The sequence below is a fragment of the Sitophilus oryzae genome, unplaced genomic scaffold (assembly GCF_002938485.1).
Source record: "Sitophilus oryzae breed Bouriz unplaced genomic scaffold, Soryzae_2.0 scaffold_1_pilon_pilon, whole genome shotgun sequence".
Lineage (NCBI taxonomy): Eukaryota > Metazoa > Arthropoda > Insecta > Coleoptera > Curculionidae > Sitophilus > Sitophilus oryzae.
This window is the reverse complement of record NW_022146725.1, coordinates 516,973-538,208: the sequence shown is the minus strand read 5'-3', so window position 1 is coordinate 538,208 and position 21,236 is coordinate 516,973. Positions and strand designations below refer to the sequence as shown.

Genomic DNA, 21,236 nt, shown 5'->3' with positions numbered 1-21,236 from the left:
TTTAATAAAATTTCTATACAAAAACTATTTAAAATATTTTTTATTAGCTTATTTTGTTATCCTTAAAACAAATATTTTTAAAATAGCATATACAATAAGCAGTTCAACAAATATTTTGTTTTAAAAATGCTTCGATATGTATAAAATTTGTTTAAAAACCAAAAAGAAAGAAGTGCAATATGAATATTGGAAATATATTGGCAACAATGAAAAAACAAAAAACAGAATCAAAATGGCCGTTGACAGTTCGTATATCATTTATTTTAATCAGAACAGAGCAAGTTGGTTTTAATCATTTTAATATATTTTAATAATTATAAGAATTAGCTTTATTAATTATTGCATTCAATATATACGTGATATAATGGTCCTAATATAGATATTTGGCTAATAATATTCAATGATGATAGTTCAAGAACCCGTTCAGGTAGCTCTTTTGTTTTAAAACACTAGTAATCAAGGTAATTAATAAAAATGTTTTTAGGCTGCTGTTTGGCATTGTTTAAACCACTACGACTATTCGGACGCTATATTTTTAGCAGAACGTTTATATGCCGAAGGTAATTATGACTAATTTTACTAGGCCACAATAAGTAAACAAAAAACATACCTGTTTTTTTTTAAACATACCTGTTTTTTTTTAGTTAAATCAGATGAGACCTTGTTTCTTTTGGCTACAGCTTACTATAGAAAAGGCCAAAAAGATCGTTGTTATCATTTATTAGAGGAGAGTTATGGAAATTCTACAAAATGCCAATTTCTGTTTGGAACCTGTGCCTATGAACTGAAAAAATATGCGGAAGCAGAGGCAGCATTGCTGGAAAGTGATAATTTTACTCAGAGATCTTTAGAGGATGTCGTTGGGGATTTTGGTGACCAGGCCGCTTTTGTTCTTCTTTTACTTGGAAAAATAGCAGCTAAAACTGAGAGAAAATCTAGAGCTATTGAAACATGGAAGAAAGCTCTTAAAGTAAATCCGTTCTTGTTCTCGGCTTTTGAAAACCTGTGTGGCATTGGTGAAAAGCCTATTGCAAGTAATATTTTTCAAATTAGTAATATAGAAAACATGTCAACATGTCATGGTCATTGTGTTAGTAATGTGGAAAGTGTAATAATATCTAATGAACCCCATGAAAAATGTGGAAAATTAGAAACATCATTAGAAACACCTCACCATGTAGCAAATTTTAATCCAAGGTAAGTAATATCTAATATTAAAATCTGAATAAATATTCTTTCTTTCCATGTAGCATCAAATATAGTCAAAAAGATTTCTGTACTCCTGAGGAAAGTCCATTAGCTAGTCCTCTGTGTATGTCAGGTATTAAACCAATCACTCGTTGCAGGAATTTTAGAATAGGGGTTGATCTTACAGTTCCAGAGGTAATCAATCATTAATATAACAATAACGATACTAAACTAAGGTTTTCAGAGCCCAACTTTTGGACATATTGTTGACTGTAACTTTGGAGAATACAATAGCACTCCTAATATTACGAACTTTTCAAATCAACAACCTATAGTTAAGAAACTCCTTGCCCAAAGGCAGGTTAGTTAGATTTTAGTTTATATATCTAAATATAAGACATGCGCATGCCCCATCTCCCGTGGGATCAGTAGAAGTTGTGACCAGATAGACTTGCTAGTGATTTTGCCAAAGTGGTACCATTCTATTTGTTTATTTATCCTAAACCTGTTTTTTTTGTGGGTGATTAATAAAGCAGCATTTAAGCTGGCCAGCAATGGGAAGAATGGTCCTGTTATTTTTGACTAATTAGTTTTTTTTCAACTAATTGTTTTTTTTTCGAGAACTATGTTAATATAAAACAATATTATCTATATCATAATTTATTGCAGATGGAGGTTGATCAATTAAATAGTAGACATAAAGAAGCACTGTTGCAGAATTGTAAACCAGTGCTTAGTCAATCTTCAAATGTGCCAGTATCTCCTTCACTTCCATTAGCTCAGCAACCTAGTCAAAATGTTAGGCGGAGTTCTAGATTATTTCGGTAATATTTGTCCTTTTTTTAACTAACCTGTAGAGCTGATTGATACTAACAGATAAGTAATTGATTGCAGGGTGCAAAAAATATAAATAAAAACATACCATAGTTATTTATTTATTATATTAGTTTGAATTAGAGATGAGCAAAACTGTATAATAAATATTAAAATCGCAGCGACTGTAACTTGCGATTGCGATTTTAATATTTAAATATTAGATATACAGACCGAACCACCGTAGTAGTAACATAGGCAGAACCGGACGAATTTGCGTATACCCGTCCGCCGGATAAGAAGCAGGCGAAAAAATGTAATAAAATAAAAATAGGTAGATATGTGATAAGAATGTTTCAGAATTTGTATTTATTCGTGTTTTAATAGCCAAAACGAATTCATAGATTTTCGCGACAGTTCTCGTGTAAAATTTATTTTTTAAGTAAAATAATGGATGTTTACGAAGTTCGTGAGAAAATTCAAATTGTAAAATGGTATTTCCAAAATAGGTCTTATCGGAATATACAAACAATTTTTCCACAAACTTTTGTAAACAGGCCAATTCCATCTTTACCTACTGTATCAAGAGTTATTAATGATTTTGAAACACATGGGTGCGTGTTCCCACAAAAACACAAAAGCCTGATGTGTTGATTAATGAAGAACAGGAGTTAAAGCAAGTGTTCATTTGTGCTACCGCGGATCAAAATCCCACGTTTTCAAGTAATCAAATTGCTGAGGTGGTTGCCCTGCCCACAATGTCCGTATTGTTCAAAAATATTTGAACAATACTTTTCCCAACCGTTTAATTAGTGGATATGGAACTATTTTGTGGCCCGCTAGATCACCAGATCTTTCTCCCAATGACTTATTTTTGTGGGGTTATGTAAAATCCAAAGTGTATGGTCATAATAGGGCTAATAATCTGGATGAGCTTCAAGTAAAAACACGAGAGGCTTTCCAAACTATTAGCCCTAATATGTTGTGACCAATGTCAGACGGGGATTTTACGACCGCCTAGGCTTCTGTCTAGCACAAGAAGATGGTCTTTTTGAACACTTGTTATAATTTTTTCTTATTTAGAGTAATATTTTATTTTTTTTGGGTTTAAAGAATTTATTTATTTTTAGTTTTGGCTGGTAAACACACTCAAATAATAAATATTTAAGTATTTTCATTTTAAATGTTACCTTCAGTGAAGGTAAACACTTAAAATGGAATGTATGGACTAGGAAAACTCCTCGCGTCGTATTCCTAGTCCGTCACGACCGACCCGTCCAAGCACAACTGCAACTGCGTACAGCCTGACCAATACTGCCCTGAATCTCGAGTACGAACGCAAAACGGGTAAACGTAAATTCGTCCGGCAAGTTGCTATGTTACTAGTAGCCTGGTCTTCTCTGTATAATTGTCTGTGTATGTATCTACCGGGTGCGTCTCACAAGTGGATCACCCCTATAACTTTTTTATTTCTTCAGATAAAAAGACGTGATTTGGTATGTTAGTATATGACATAAATTAGGATTGATTGACGGATTTAATTGTTTTTGGTCACTTCCTGTTTCACCGGAAATGACTACAACTTTTGATTTTTAAATGGCACCCTCGATATATTTTTACTTTATTCAATAGTAAATGACATTCGGAATAGAATGACATGTCATATGTGAACTTTTGACATTTTCGCATATGGAAAATGACATTTTAAATAGAATGGCATATTTATCATATGTCAAATTTTGACATTTTCGCTTAAAAACAAATCGTATTTTAAATCTCAATCTAGAGTGTCGTAGCTGTGTTACAAAACACTAATTTTTAATCAAGGAACATTGGAAAAATTGGATTTGACCGTCTAATGTTTTTTGTGTCCTGGCCAGTTAAAAGATGCCCAAATCGTATTTTTAATCATATCTCAATTTTTTCAAATGGAACAAGGGTCGCTCATTAGCATATTTCGAAGAAGCATTTTTTACGAATAATTTGGTACCACACACATGGTATTTCGAGTCAAATGGTCGTTATGAATCGCATGTTACAATGTCAAATAAACCATAGCGAAACTCTCAAAAGTTGACATATGATGTCATTCTGTTCAGAGTGAATTCTATGGAATAAAGTAAAAAATAACGAAGCTGTCGTTTAAAAATCAAAAGTTGTAGTGTACTCATTTCCGGTGAAACAGGAAGTGATCAAAAACAATTGAATCCGTCAATCAATCCTAATTTATGTCATATACTAACATACCAAAAGTCGTTTTATTATCTGAAAAAAATAAAAAACTTATAGGGGTGAGCCACTTTTGAGACGCACCCGGTATAGCTGAACAATTCAAAAGAGTTAATAATAATCAGTAGTTTAGTTTTTAAGTTTTTTTTAACATCTGCAACACATTATAGGTGTTAAAATTTTATACAGGGTGTTTCAAAACAAATGCGAAAAACTTCAGGGGGTGATTCCTTGTTCAAAATAAAGGGTAGTTTGCTTCATAAACGTTGGGTCAAAAGTCAACCATTAGGGAGATATTGCGGTACAAAGATGACGGAAAAATAATGTTTTTATTTTTTATCTTGAAAACGAAAAGAGATAGACTAATAAAATTTTATGGAAGCATTACTGTTATGAAAACACACTTTCTGGTAATTTTTTTACTTTTTTAAAATGAGCGGAAGGGGTTGAAATAAACTACCCCTATCATTCTTGTTAACAAAATTTAAAGAAACATCTTATCAATCACATGCAAAAAAATTAATTTGGATAGTTTAGTTTGTTTAGAAACTTTTTTATCTCTGGTATTTTTTTGATAAAACTCACCGATTTGAAATTAAAAAATAAAATGTAAAGCATTACATGTCAGGACAAAAAAAATTTTCTGATAAAGAATCTAGTGGGCTGCTGTAATTTTTTTAGGAAAAAATCTAGTCGGCCGCTGTTACTTTTTAGGATGTTCCTAATATTATTTTATTTGACATTACTCTACTGCAATACGTTATTATCTAGATGATTATTATTATCGTTATCACTAGATTCTTAATCTAAAAATGTTTTTTGTCCTGACATGTAATGCTTTACATTTTATTTTTAATTTCCAATCGGTGAGTTTTATCAAAAAACACAAGAGGTAAAAAGTTTCTAAACAAACTAAACTATCCAAATTAAAGCATTTGCATGTGTTTGATAAAATTTTCTTTAAATTTCGTTATATATATATATAGGGGTATATATATTTATATATATATATATATATATAGTAAAAAAAATACCTGAAAGTGTGTTTTCATAACAGTAATGCTTCCATAAAATTTCATTAGTCTATCTCTTTTCGTTTTCAAGATAAAACATAAAAACATTATTTTTCCGCCATTTTTGTACCGCGATATCTCCCTAATGGTTGACTTTTGACCCAACGTTTATAAAGCAAACTACCCTTTATTTTAAACAAGGAATCACCCCCTAAAGTTTTTCGCATTTGTTTTGAAACACCCTGTATATGCTGCAACTGTTGCAAGTTGAAACAACACATACCTACTCTTTTTACAGATCTCAATTATCTAATTCTTTACCCATTTCTAAAAATCTAAGAGAATTTTTTTAAGATAGCTCATCCCTCACTCCTTCGTAAAAAAATGCTTTTTCTAAATAGGCCATGGAGCCACCCTTGTTCCATTTGAATACTTGAAAAAATTGAGATATGATTAAAAATACGATTTCGGCATCTTTTAACTCGCCAGGGCACAAAAATCATTAGACGGCCAAATCCAATTCTTCCAATGTTCCTTGATTAAAAATTAGTGTTTTGTAACACAGCTACAACACTCTAGATTGAGATTTAACTGGCCAGGAGAAGATACGAAAAACAAGACGATCAAATCTATTTTTCAAGGCATCTTGATTGAAAATTAGTGTTTTTAACACAGCCATGACATTCTAGATTGATATTTAAAATACGATTTTTTAAGCGAAAATGCCAAATGTTGCCATATGATATGCCCATAGATAAAAGAAAATAATCTTCTATTAAGATAGATATGAAACTTATTAGTAAAATTTTGGTCAAAGCGCCCCTCCGTGTTTTTAGTAGAGACTACATTTAACCCAGCGCCTTCGCCTTTTCTGCTGTAAATATTTTTTATGTTTATATTTGATTTCAAAGGATTTAGTTTTAAAGTTACACTGATATATTAGTATATCAGATATATATATATATATATATATATATATATATATATATATATATATATATATATATATATATATATATATATATATATATATATACAGTTTATTAAATTAAAGTTTACAGTTACAGTTTATTAAATATAAATTTTGACTACAAGGTAGAAAGTAAATCACAATATTTGATAAAAATTATAAGTATACCATTTTTACAGTTAATAAATAATAAAACTATTTCTGACTATGATATTTAAAATTTAGATCGATGGAATATTAAAAAACATACCAGTAATTGCAGACGCAGGCCCAAATTCAATAAAAATCAAAATTTTTCCTGCGAAAATCGGGCTTTTTTCACAGAAAAGGTATTTTTTGATTTATCAACAATCATTGTCAAGTTGACAATATACAGGGTGTTTTCTAATTAGTCTAAAAAATTGTGGTGTGATTCCTCATGTGGTCTTAAAACAATTTTTATATAACCATTAGGTCTAAAGTACTTCCCCTTTCTAACTTTATTTGTAACTAGTTTTCTCAAATTAAATCCATTGCTGCACTCTGTATTTACTCGAATTGTACCAATTAAACAGTGGCCTCTTATAATTTTACAGATTTCAATCATTTTTCAGTTCCCATTCAGTTAAGGAGAACAATAAGTCACCCACTAGTGCAAAATTTGCTACACCTAAATCGCCGTCTCGAAAAACCAAACAAAGATTAGCAAATATCAATAAAAATTTAAGTAGTAATGAGATAATAACCAAAAATAAGGTAAATATTCCTTAATTTTCATTTCAGAAAATTAGTATTATTATATAAAGTGTTTAACGTACTTTGTAGGATATTGAACAAGAAAAAACTGAAACGATTACCTCCCAAAGCAAAAATGAAAAAAGTACAACACAAAACAGTAATAATAGTTATTTGCAGCATGCCCTCAATCTTCAGAGACAGAGTGCCGAAGGTCTTATGGCTTTACTCAGAGATATTGGACAAGCATATGCTGATTTGAGTAGTTACGATTGTCAATCGGCAATACAGGTAAGAATTACCCAAGTAGCATTTTTGGACACATTTTAGGTAATGTTTCTAATAATCGGTGTCTTGACACAAAATGGAAACGGTATGCCACAAATAGGAAACATTTTCAAAACCTATATATTTTATATGGCTTTATTACATGTGTTTCCAATGTGGTGACACTAGCCGTTTCCCCTGAAATGTTTCGATACGGAATCAAAACTTTTAGAGGTAATGTTGCGAAACATTTTCTGCAATTTGTGTCCAAGATGTTCCCATTTTCAGCAGCCACTGTTTCTGAATGTGAAGAAATCGAATACCATACTAAAATAGTCTGTGGGTGGATTTCAAAATGAAAAGAACCATCAAGAATGTCGACCTCCGCCAAAATTTTTTGTCTTAAAATCTTTGTTTTTGAGTTTTCTCGCGCAAGAAATGTCTGGCAAAAGCAAATTCATCGTTTAGTTTAATATTTTATTTTATGGGGGAATTTTAATTCATTATTTTATAAAATTGACATGGAGTCGGACACAAATCATCTACATTATGTCATATTTGTGTCTAAAAAGAGAGAAACTTGTGTTTCGAAAACGAATCGACAATAAACGGAAACTTTGTTTCCAAAATGTTTCGATTTAGCGCTATCTGTGTAAAAATTTCGAATTAACAACGCCAAACTTCTAGTCAAAATAATTAAAACATTTTATTTTACTTATTATAAAAACATAAAAACCTGTATTCCATTGTGGAAAAAAGGGAAAAGAAAGTTTGCTTGTAATTTTTTTTTATCTTCTGTTGGGTATGGGTATTGGCTGTTATTACATTTATTCCTAAAACAAATCATCTGTGTAATGCATATAATAAATTATTATAAAATCGCATAAGAAAAATATCTGTATTTATACTCACCATATGTCCTTTCTGCTTTTTTAATTATAGTATTATAAAAACTTGAAGAATGCTTAAATTTTACTTAGAAGGAAATCCAAACAATAAAGTAAGGTTATGTTCTCATATTTACCAGAATATTAAATAAATTATGGAAACTTTTCAGGCACAAAACGGGTACGAAATCTTTGTAAATATGAGCCACATCCGTTTCTTAAAAGTTTCGAAAAATTTGTGACACTAAGATCTTTATTGTTATAGCTTATGTAGCAAAACCATATTTCAATAAAATGTTTTGAAACAAAAAGTGATTTATGTTACGAAACATATGTATGAAAAATGTGTCGAATTAATTCCAAAAATTTTTATTTTGGCTTGACACAAACACCATCATTGTTTCGAGACTGTTTTGAAATGTTTCTCAGCAGAGATTTTGTTTCGATTTTGTGTCTGAAAGTGCTACTTGAGTTGTCTTTCTCATAAACTGTAGATCGCCAATTTAGAATGACCAACTAGTAATAAGAAGAATTAAACATAACTTTTATTTAAATATCTCTATAGGACTGTAACTCTCTTTTACAGAATTTCCTAAATATTCCGTTAAATCAGCTGAACACTACGTGGGTGTACTGCCAACTGGGCAAGGCCTACTTCGAAATACCGGACTACGAATCGAGCGCCAAATACTTTCAGAAAGTGCACGACCAGGATCCGTACCACCTGGACTATATGGACACTTACTCTACCGCCTTGTGGCACTTGCAGAAAGAGGTAGCCCTAAGCGCGCTCGCGCGCGACCTCGTCAGCACGGACAAGGAGCATCCGGTCACTTGGTGCGTGAACGGTAACTGCTTCTCGTTACACAAGGAGCACGATACTGCTATCAAATTCTTCCAAAGGGGTGTACAGGTAAGGGTTGTTTTTTCTATTATTTTATTGAGAAGTGTTGAAATGTTACCAATATGTTTTTGGTAAATTGAGAGTTATGGCAACGATAGGCGGTATTAAGGAAGGCGTTGTTTGACAATTTTGACGGTAAAAGTGTCATAATAATGTGTGGTTTTTGAAATAACCGTCTTTAAACTAAATTTACTGCTTAACAAGATTCCTCTTGTAAATTTTGGTAGACTGAATTTTGAAGAAGACACTATTATACAGTACATCCTGTTAAAAAAATTTAAATTCTTTGAATTTAGAAATTTGAGACGGCTTTGACTCTCTACTGTACTGTTATTACAGTCAATCTGGCATCTAAAAAGCTCTAGACTCCCATTAAATTACCCCCGCTGTCATGCATACTTTGCCAGTTGTAAATGGTCCACTGGAAAAGCTTAAATTCGAAAATTCGTATCCCCCACCCCACCGTTTTTGAGAAACTGAAAAAAATTTTCGATTGAATTTTCTGACTGAACCTTAGGTCCCACAGAAAATTTTATGAAATAAAAAATGAAGAGAATTCAATTATCTACATTTTCATGTCTAAGTAACAAACCTCTAAAACCTACGGGGACAAAGTTAAAGGGCCCTAGTCAGTCAAACGCAGTTTTTTGCTTTTTCCCGGGTGAAACATTTTTTTTTACCGTATCAAAGTTTTTAAAAGTAAAAAGCATAAACAACCTATCAAATTGATGTGTAACTTTTTTTTACATTTTACTTTTACGAGATATATTGCATTTATTCCCACAATGTGTATGCAACTTTCATCAAAATCTGTACTTACAGGTGGATCAAGATTTTCCGTACGCCTATACACTTCTGGGACACGAATATATTAGTACTGAGGAATTAGACAAAGCCATGGGATGTTTTAGAAACGCCGTCAGACTGAATCCAATGCACTACAACGCCTGGTTCGGCATGGGCACCATATATTCGAAACAGGAAAAGTACCACTTGGCCGAAATGAATTACGCCAGGGCGCTTTCCATTAATCCTCAGTCCTGTGTTATTTTGTGCCATATTGGAATCGTGCAACACGCTCTTAAACAGGTGAGTGCAATCAATGTATCGTTATTTGTTAGGTTACCTCGAGTTTGTTTTTGGCATTGAAGAAAAAGACTAAGGAAGGAGTATAAAACTATAAACAACTTTTTTCAAAATCTTAATAAATATGGGCGCTCCTCGACATTTCTAATAATAAATGTCAAATTTGACAGGTAAACCAAGTCTTTGGGCGTATTCCGTTGCTTACCTTGGTTATGGTTTTATGTTCCGTTTCTATCGGTTTCCTGAAAGTTTTCTTATTACGGAACACGGTTCCTGAAAAAATCGGTTATAACTCTCACCAAACTAACCAGCGCGAGAGGGCTGGTTTTTCTGGTTTTGTTTGTCAATCAATGTCATTTATGTGACAGAAATCAAGCAAATATTGGAAGTTCGTGTGAAATTCTCATTTAATTTCTAAAATTTGGAAGCAATGGAGGTAGGCAGTAAAGGTAAATAAATTTCATTAACTAAATAGAATGACTTTTTAGGACAATTTAAACTTACCATGCAGCCATTGTTTCTTAAAGTCAGGAACATTTTAAAGAAAACATAAAAAACAAGACAACAAGTAATCGTGAATGTTTTGTAAGCTATAAAAATATAAATATTGATAAGATTTGTTTATTTATTATTGATCTGTTTTAATATTGGACCTGCAAATCTTCACTTGAGCTGTCGAACGAGTTTAACAGTTTATTAATAAAGTACTTTTCAATATTAAACTCCATTGAAAAGAAGGTGCAACCGTAAAAGCAGAGAATAGGTACATTAAAAATGCATAAAAGATAAATTTTATAATAGAGGTATTGAAATTTAGAAAACGTCAACATTTGACGTTTCCAGTATTTTACCAAATCGTTCCGTATCAAACCGATGTTTTTCAGGAACCGCTCTTTACCGTAGTTTACCGGTCTGGTTCGCCTGGTTTTGCAACGGAATACAGCCTTTGTCGCAACCAAGCGCGGTTTTAGGGGAGGGGTAATGAGGGTAAGACCCCACTAGACCGATCAAACTTCAAAAAAATAATTTAGTAAATTTTACATTACTTAAACGTCAATAAAAAATTTTTAATGTACGCAATTACACTTCCCGTAATATTTCGTACATTATAAAAATTATATAGATCATACTATGAAACCCACAAGTAAGCAACGCGGATGTCAAAGTTAGTCGGAAAGTGATGGGAACTATTACCTATTCCTTTAGAGGAACTAGAATTCCCACCTTCAGGGTTAGGTACATTTTCTATTATAATGTGTTGAACAATTTTCCTAGAAAATATTAGTTTAAATTGATTACTTTGTTTTTTAGTCCTTTTGTATTAGAGTAGTTTTTAAATTAAATAATTGAAAAAGTTTTTATCGAAAAAACACATTCCCTTAAGAAGTATTTAAAATAAGTTTAAAACAAGTAATGGTGTTTTAAAAGCACAAAAAATCGACTTTTTTTTTTCACTTTATACTATGAAAAAAAGGTTGCTAGACACCAAGGACTGTATATATTCTAAAGGATTCTTCGATCGCGTCAAATCGCCGCTGTCGTAGTCGCCGTGGAATGCTACGTCACGCAGGGACCAGCGCTCCACAGTGCGGCGGATGGTTATTCTATCGGGACAAAATCTCAAGAGCAATGTTTGGGACTTAAAATCTAAGAACGTAGCAAATGGTCTAATATATAGCAACTATATGGTTAAATTTATTTATTTATTAACAACTTAATTTATTAATAAATAAATACAAGATAATAAAACTATGATATTATTCGTACATGACACACAAAAACCGTATTGTAAACTATTGCCAAATACATAAAATTATGATATCAGGTGAAATACTTACAAAAAAACTTTAGCAGTTATTTTTAATTACTTTGTAATCTTGTGATACCCTCTATATTTTATTTTAAAAAATTATATTTTATTTTAAAAATAATAATTAAGATAGATATTTTAATTTTAACACTCGGTAATTGTAAATTCATATATAGTAAGTATGTAAGACAATTTTTTAAACTCAGTGCCTTTTGATGGAGTTGTTTTGTTTTTATACTATCCGATTGAAATGAAACTTTTTGGGCATTCACCTGTTAAGCTTGAACTCCCTGTGACTGTGACTACCTGTGTTGGTAACTCAAAAGATTTACATCATTCAATATATCGATATTTGAAAAAAGTGAAAGTTTGATATCTGCAGAACAAAAGCAAGAAGGATTTTAACAAGTAATATACGTATAGTAGAAAAGTACATACCTTTGGCAATCTTCAACATAATTTGGCTTTGGAATAAAATGTATAAGCACTTTTGTTTTCGTATGATCTCTGCCTTGCTGAGCAGAAAACGACCAAATTTGGTTGATAAAAATGTATCGAAATACAAATAATATTTATGCATTTTTATATCAATTGGAATGTATACTATTTATTCTTACAGTACACATTTTTTGGCTTATTTCTAACCAAACGTTTTTGTCCCGCTAAATTTATCTTCCAACGCACTGTGCGCTCATCCGTCAAATGCAAAAATAACTGTCACTGTCTAAAATCTTTAGTGCCAACTTCAACTCGGTCCCCATATGACGTAAAAAAACTGACAGTGCAGGAAGACAGGAATCGAACTATCCTTATCTCTATAGTATCCTTGGGTAGACACCTCAAAAAACTTCTTTCCAAGTATGAATTCTTAATTTTAATAGGAAGGTCCGCCGCCTTTTCAGTTTTCTATTTTTTCCTTATTAATTGAAAGAAAAATCCATATCTCGGTATCTACTGTTTGGAAAAAATATCTCGTCTTGTATATGTGTATTAAATTGAATTCTCTAAAAAAAAAGGTCTCTTACAATTTTTTTGTAAACCTCACCGTTCGAAAGTTATTAAAGGTTGAAGTTTGATTATTTTAAGGCAGTTTTCTTTTTCCTTTTGAATTTTATAACTCGTTCCGAGCAGTTTTAGTCCATTTCACTAGTTCGAAAAAGTAGCAAAATAAGCGTTCGGTATTTAACGTTTTATATAAAACTGGCTAGGTATTTTTACACAAATGACGAAGGAAATTAAAGATAAAGGATTATACTATATCCGTATTGTAGCACATTTTTAGACAACTTTTTTATTTTTAAGAGTTTGATGGTCAAAATATTCTATTTAGAGTTTGATGGTCAAAAACAAAATATTCCTTATGTTTGGACTAAGTTTTCTCGAAAATAAAGACATAATTTAAAATTCCGTTACAATACGGAAATAGATTGAAATTTTGTGATTACAGTGATATATAATTTATACGGTTTTGTAACAAATTGCTCGCTATTTTGTGGCAAATGCTGAAGCTCTGCAAACCTTAATCAAGTATTAATCAAAGCAGGTGTGTTTGGAATTTTGAATGTGGCTTAACACGACAGGATCGGGCTAAGCCTTATTAATATATATTTCTTTCGGTCAAACATCCGCTTTACCCGACCCCAGAGAGCGACCTGAACAGTACAGCTTAATAGACTCTTAACAAAAAATCATTGTGATACGCGCTGATAACAGACCTGATTAGAGACCTTTTTTGTAGAGAATTCAGCTTCCTACATATATATGAGAAATATTTTTTTATACAAAATACAGGGTGAGTCCTGTAAGTCGGTCATGCTTTCGAGGAATGATAGGGGACATCGAAATATTAATTTTGATATGGCACACTATGGACCGGAAATGCTTCTTACGCAAGATACAGGGTGTTAAAGTTTTTGAAAAATTAAAGATATTCTTTAATACTTTTTTAATAGTTGAAGGTATCGTTATAAAAATTTATTATATGAGTCTGCCTAACAGAGACACTATAAATTTAAAAAGAAGAGGTTTTAGTTTCAACCAGTGGCGTAGTTGTAATACGCATCGGGTAATATTTTCAAAAAAAATAGTACGCCACTGATAAAAATAAAAATTTCGGAGTTTTTTTTATTTACTCGGTTTATTTCCAAGAAAAAATGTCTCTTGCAACTTTCTTCTATCTAACACCATTTTGTCACAATTTAAAAAAAAATATTTTTTTAATGAGAACCTTAAATATGCGAATTATTATAACTACCTTAAAACTACGAATTTTATTATTAACAATAAAAAAAATTCTAGTTTAAATTTATAATTTTTAAAAAATGTATTTAGAGCTAATAGTAAAAAGTACTAAAGTTACCCAAGATGAAGGGAGCTAACGATGCACATGTGTTTCTGCCCTCTAGTTATAATAATTCGCTGTATTTAAGATTATCATTAAAAATTTATTTATTTTTAAATTGTGACAAAATGGTGTTAGATAGGAGAAAGTTGCAAGAGACATTTTTTCTTGGAAATAAACCGAGTAAATAAAAAAACTCCGAAATTATTATTTTTATCAGTGGCGTACTATTTTTTTTTTGAAAAAATTACCCGATGCGTATCACAGCTACGCCACTGGTTGAAACTAAAACCTCTTCTTTTTACATTTAAAGTATCTCTGTAGCACTATGTAGATTCTTATAATGAAATTTTATAACGATACCTTTAACTGTTAAAAAACTATTAAAGAATATCTTTAATTTTTCAAAAACTTTAACACCCTGTATCTTGCGTAAGAGGCATTTCCGACCCATAGTGTGCTATATCAAAATTAATATTTCGACGTCCCCTATCATACCTCGAAAGCATGACCGACTTACAGGATTCACCCTGTATTTTGTCCAAATAGTAGATCCCGAGATATGAATTTTTCTTTCTAAAATTAAGAAAAAAAAAGAAAAATGAAAGGCAGAGGACCTTCCTATTAAATTAAGAGCTCATACTTGGAGAGAATTTTTTTGACAACCAACCTTTTTTTCGGAGTATAAAGTGAAAATAAAAATAGTCGATTTTTTTGACTCACCCTAATGACTAGTGTATTTCATTATAAATGCTTTGTATTATTTTAGACTGAAAAGGCGCTTGCCACATTTAACAAAGCAATCGCTAGTAACCCCAAATCTCCACTGTGCAAGTTCCATAGAGCGTCGGTCTATTTCGCCTTGGGCAGGCACGTCGAAGCTCTCAAAGAATTAGAAGAACTCAAAGAAATCATACCCAAAGAATCTTCAGTTTATTACCTCATAGGTATACACCCAGCTTGATTTGTCTTTAGTAACAGTACTAATTTAATATTATTCGTTCATTTAGGGAAAGTGCATAAAAAATTAGGCAACACCGATTTAGCGTTGCAACACTTCAGCTGGGCCACAGACTTAGATCCGAAAGGAGCCAGTAACCAGATTAAGGAGGCGTTCGATCCCGCCATCGGTCGAAATACCGTGGATCCGGAGGAAAGTCCTTTATCGCCAGCTCTGGACGAGTATCCATCGGAAAGTAATTCGGGTAAGCCATCATATTAGTGTGTTCACTAGTCTGTTCAATGGAAGAATATTTGACATTAGTGCCAGTATCTGATATTTTAGTTTAAAAGTACTTAGTCTTTTCTGTCGTTATTTTACGTATACCGTGCTGGCAACTGTTACTTTTGGGTCGGTATTTACATCTGTGGAAGTAAATCGCATAGGGATCTTATTAAGTCGGAGTGAGAGAAATGCGACGGTGTGCTGTTGCGGCGTTGCCGGTACGCCTTTCCCTATCAAGTAAAGTAAAATCACGATCGCACACCGCTTATTTTTAAACTTTTTTTCGAAAAACGAAACGATATCGTTAGAGTATCCATTTTTTTATAACGAAAAAACGGCTGTAATCGCGATAATTTAAAAACTAAACTTTTTAACACATAACACACTATAACTTAAGACCCACTTTAGATATTGAAACTTTTTTTTTATTTTGAAGATCGGATCTTTTACCACATGCTTAAATAAGAAAAATTCGACAAGGTTGTTTTTTTCAAAAATTTTAAACAACCCATCCATTTACTTTTAATTCATAGCAATTTTCAGCAATCGTGTAACTTTTTTATTTATACAGATTTTCACATACAGGGTGGCCCATCGAAAACGTTCCGCAAGGCATAACGGCCAGGGTATTTGTTTTTTCAAAAAATCCAAAAACACGTCAGTTTTGTTTGCAAGGGGAACAACTTTTGCCCCAAAAATGATTGCAAAATCTTCAACCCTCTAAGCGGGGGTGTCATCCCCCAACTTTTTTCAAATGGGAAGGGGAGTCAAGTGGCGCCGCAATAAAAAGAGTTTTCTATTCTCTATATTTCCCCGCTTTGTTTTTGAATTTCGGTCGAGTCATTGAGAAAATCTGAAGGATTGAAATTTGAAAAGTTTATTTAAACATTCGTCAGAGTAAATGATAAGGATAAATTCCTTCAACCAATTTGCTGTTTTTTCTTATTATTTCTAGATGTTTACGCATTTTTTCACTTGCCACAAGGTTGAACGATCAGGTGCGGTGGTTGCTAGATAGTTGTTCTGTGACTTGTGCATTGAAGTTCTTTTCAATATCGTTAAACTGACCCACAATAGGATTTCCAAAAATACCAGCCCACACGTTCAATTTCTGAGGGTTTTGTGTGTGCACCTTGTGAAAAACCCTGGGGTTGTCCTCAGCCCAATACGGACAGTTGTGCCAATTAACTACACCGTTCAAAAAGACCACTCATCCTAAAAACACACATTAAATAGGAAATTATTATCATTCGCCACTCGTTCACTCATAGTTTCACAAAATTGCAAGCGACGATCAAAATCGTCTTCGTTACGTTCTTGTACCAACTGAATTTTGTACGGGTGGAACTTGTGTTTTTTTAATATCCTTTGGACACTTGTACGATTCACGTCGGTCTCATTGGCTAATTTTCTTGTACTCACAGCGTAGTATCCATGGCAACTTCACCCTATACGAATACCTCCATAGCTTCATTTACTACAGGATTTTTCCTCAGCCTCTTTTTATTTTATTTTATTTTTATTATATTATAAACTAGTTTCGCGAAACTTTGCTACTAACTCGCGAACAATTTTGCCATAAAGATGTTTGTCAGGATGGCGTTCATTGAATATCTGCGCAACCCGATTGCCACATTCATTATTTTTAACATAAAGTTCAATTATTTCTAATTTTTCTGCAAGTGATTACACCATAATTGTTAAAAAGTTTAACGATATTGAGAAGAATTCAACGCACAAGTCACAGAACAGCTATCTAGCAACTACCGCACCTGATCGTTCAACCTTGTGGCAAGTGAAAAAATACGTAAACATCTAGAAATAATAAGAAAAAACAGCAAATTGGTCGAAGGAATTTATCCTTATCATTTACTCTGATAAATGTTTAAAAAAACTTTTCAAATTTCAATCCTTCAGATTTTCTCAATAACTCGACCGATTTTCAAAAACGAAGCGGGAAAGTATAGAGAATAGAAAGCCCTTTTCATTGCGGTACCACTTGACCCCCCCTTCCTATTTGATAAAAATTGGGGAATGACACCCCCGCTTACGGGATTGAAGATTTTGTCATCATTTTTGGGGCAAAAGTTGTCCCCCTCACAAACAAAATTGACGTGTTTTTGAATTTTCTGAAAAAAAATTACCCAGGCCGTTATGCCTTGTGGAACGTTTTCGATGGGCCACCCTGTATTGTCAGCGAAGAAAATATAGCAGAAATATTAAGAAAGTTTTTGAAAATACTACAATCAATTTATTTCTAATAGATTTCGAGATATCGATTTTTGAATTCAGAGTTCTAATAGCGCGACCACTGTCCCAATGAACACCAACTCAATTCCACTTATTATTACCAAAAATGCAAGTGTTTCTAGCTTGCACTTCAAATTTTCAAGATATAGGGAAAATTACAACGACTCGTTAATATATAAACAAATAAAGTATCACGAGACGCAATTAAATCGTGAAGCTGAACGCATGATTTACACCTTTCCCTAGAACTTTAAGTCTGACAGAGGTACTGATTGGATCGGCCGCTCGAATGCGACAAATCTGCTATATCTTCTTCCACGTCTCTTAGCAATATGTACACAGTTTCTAGGTTTATTTCATGCGTTTGGCAACGTGTTTACTGTTCTCTCTTTGTTCTTATTTATTATTACCATTAACGCATTGCACTCTTCTTACATACGGAAATCTCGACCCAAGACTAACCTTTGCCAGCCCTTACTATGCGGTATTATGTATATGTTACAGTAAAAGTTGGAAATCAATGATCGTTAACGATTACTAGTAAAAGCTCACCATTCACTGATTTGCTAAGATTACGCCAGTAAAAGTTCATCAGCTTTTTTTGAAACCAACTTTTACTAGTGAATGCTAGCATTCCCTGGACGATAGCAGTGATTTTGAAAGATTCAGTTAGCGCGGTTGCCACATGTTGTAAAATATAAGGACAAATAAGGATAAGTTGAATAATAGGTAATATAAAGATATCATTAAATTGGGCTAAACGTTGCCGACGTTGACAGACATCTGGCGTAAATTCGCTTTGTTTTTAGTGGTTATATATAATTGTTGTGCTATCGTTGTAAAAAGTGCTGTGCGGTATTTATATGGAAGAAATTTTGTGTTAAAAATTAAGGTAAACTAGGCACTCGCAAGGAATGTAATAGTGCTTGTTTTTCATTTTTGCAATATAATGAAGTCACGGCAAAAGTTAAGCATGCAAGAGAAAAAGATATTAAGGAACTTAGTGACTATAAACTTATTAAACGTTTTGATATGCTTGAAGTAGCGGGTTTGAAAAAACGAATAAATCCCGTTGAAGAAAATTCGGGCATACTGTATTTTATCCACAATGAAGAACTTTATTTAAAAAAAACTTGTACCAATAAGTAATCTTGTGTTTATGAATGTTTTTTTATATTATTTTGTAGACTTTAAAATGTTTACTATGTTTTCCCTTTTAATATTTAGAAGGTTAGGTCGTTATTTTTTATATTTTTTAATATACTAAAGAAATAAATGGTAATTTTAAGATATGTGGATCAGTTTGAATATTGAGGTGATCCATTATTTTTTAAATTTTTTTTTGTTCTAACTTCCACCAACATTCTTCCTCACCACACTTACCCTGTACAATAGAATAACTAATAGTAACTTTTACTGGCAACCTTTTGTAAATGTTACTTTCACTAGTGAATGTTAGAAATTACTAGGAGAATCTGAATTGATTGAATGTTAAAAATCACTGAATTTCCAACTTTCAGTGTAACATATACAAAAATATACATATAAAATTTAGTTCTTAAAAGAACTGTTTGTGCTGAAAGGAACAATTTTTAAAAAAGACTATGAAAATTGCTAAAAAACGAAAATTACGTAAAATAATAATTAAACAAAGTAATAATTAATAAGTACCTAATAATGATTACGCACAATTTTTTCGTGCCTTTTCAGTTTAACCAATGTTTATTTTATTATAACGCTAACAAGAAATAAATGGCAGGAGATGACATTATAACCAAAAAACTCTCAGCGAATATTCGCAAAAATTAAGTCAGTGTGAATAACCCCCAGGTTTTAAACTATGTGAATTCGCAAAATACTAAAATAACTTTCTGTCAATTTTGCCTCTGTATTTTTTGAAATTGACCAATAACAACAATATTCGCAATTCGTATTTCGCGTGTATATGAACCTACCTTATGGAAATATGTTGATATAAATACGAAATTAAAATTACATTTACATTAGCTATTTGTTTTAGGTCAACAAGGTGATAACATGAATTTTGAAGCCCTACCTGACGATAGCGAAGAAAGCGTATTCGAATAAAACCACGGTTTGTATTTTTATTTATTCCAATTGGCTTGTTAACGGTTAGACACACCCAGAAGTACATTTTATCCATTATCAATTCTGTAGCTGTTAAAGGCTTATTTAAATTATTGGGTTCCACTCTATACAGACATCATTACATGTAATATATACATACACGTGTATATATGACATAATAGAAAAAAAATTGTATTCCCTTGTGGTTGGTGGCGTTTCCGTACGGATCCAAATGATATTGTTATTGAAAATAAATATTTCCATCGTAAATGTAATTTTTCCAGCTATATAAGTGTGCACTAAAATAATCTGGTTTTAGGTATGTAGCCAGAAGTGTTCGTAGGTTATTATTTAGGTATATTATATAAACGAAAAATAAAATTTGATGAGTGCTTTGTGTCGTAATTTAAGATATAGTACAATATTCTGAGGAGAATCGGAATCGTTCATTTATTTTTTTAATATATAGCATGGAATAGACTGTTTTTTGTGTACATTTGTTTTTTGTGTAATATATATTTTTGTTATTTATGAAAGCATCTCTTCAATGCCATATTATTAATTATAACAAACAAAATGTTCATTGTGTAAATAAAAAAGGATTTATGAAAAACGAAATATTTTTGTATTTATTGTATTTCCAAGCCTTAATTAGGATAGGGTGTACTGGTTTTATTTCTAACTCGCTAATCTCAAATTAAACCTTTTGTGTTGTAAAATGCTCAAGATGTCATAGTTGTTTTCGCGCCACTTTTCATCCGTAAATTTCTTACTCCAGCCCGTCAACAGAGAAAATTATAACAAATTTAACTTTTCGTACGATAACGGACATTTTGACACTTTTTTTACAAATTTAATCTAACCTTAAAAGGTGCCCGGTGGTATAGCAGTACAGGCTCTCGTCTACCAATCTCAAGGTAGTGGGTTCGATCATAGATAAAAGAAAATATTCTACTATTAAGATAGATATGAAACTTAATAGTAAAATTTTGGGTCAAAGCGCCCCTCCGTGTTTTTAGGGAGACTACGTTTAACCCAGCGCCTTCGCCTTTTCTGCTGTAAATGTTTTTTTATGTTTATATTTGAATTCAAAGGATTTATTTTTAAAGTTACACTGATATATTAGTATATCAGAGTAACTTTAATAAAACATAAGAATATATATATTTTACAATTTATTTCTTTATTTATTTTACAGAGTTTCATGTAAATGATCGTAAGTCGACTGGCTGTCTAATGAATAGACCCAGATTTATCCAGAACGAAAAAAAAAACAAACAACGAATACATACCATATATTTTTTTTTATCTAAGACACATACCTTATCGTCTTTTGGAAACACGTACATTTTTGCAGTTTTGTTAGTTTCTTTGTAAGATGCAACACAACAAGAAAACACCATTTTTACAGTTAATAAATAATAAAACTATTTCTGACTATGATATTTAAA

General features: G+C 32.0%; 1 protein-coding gene across 1 annotated transcript; it reads left to right on the top strand.

Annotated features, from left to right (window-relative positions):
• The first annotated feature begins 209 nt into the window (after positions 1–209).
• LOC115883826 (cell division cycle protein 27 homolog) lies at positions 210–20,397 on the top strand. Its single transcript, XM_030902231.1, has 13 exons — positions 210–427; positions 485–560; positions 645–1,197; positions 1,251–1,383; positions 1,433–1,549; positions 1,858–2,012; positions 6,807–6,948; positions 7,018–7,218; positions 8,668–8,994; positions 9,808–10,074; positions 14,992–15,169; positions 15,233–15,427; positions 19,718–20,397. The coding sequence occupies exons 1-13, from the start codon at positions 401–403 to the stop codon at positions 19,783–19,785; spliced, it is 2,439 nt and encodes an 812-aa protein (XP_030758091.1). The 5' UTR covers positions 210–400; the 3' UTR covers positions 19,786–20,397.
• Positions 20,398–21,236: the final 839 nt, after the last annotated feature.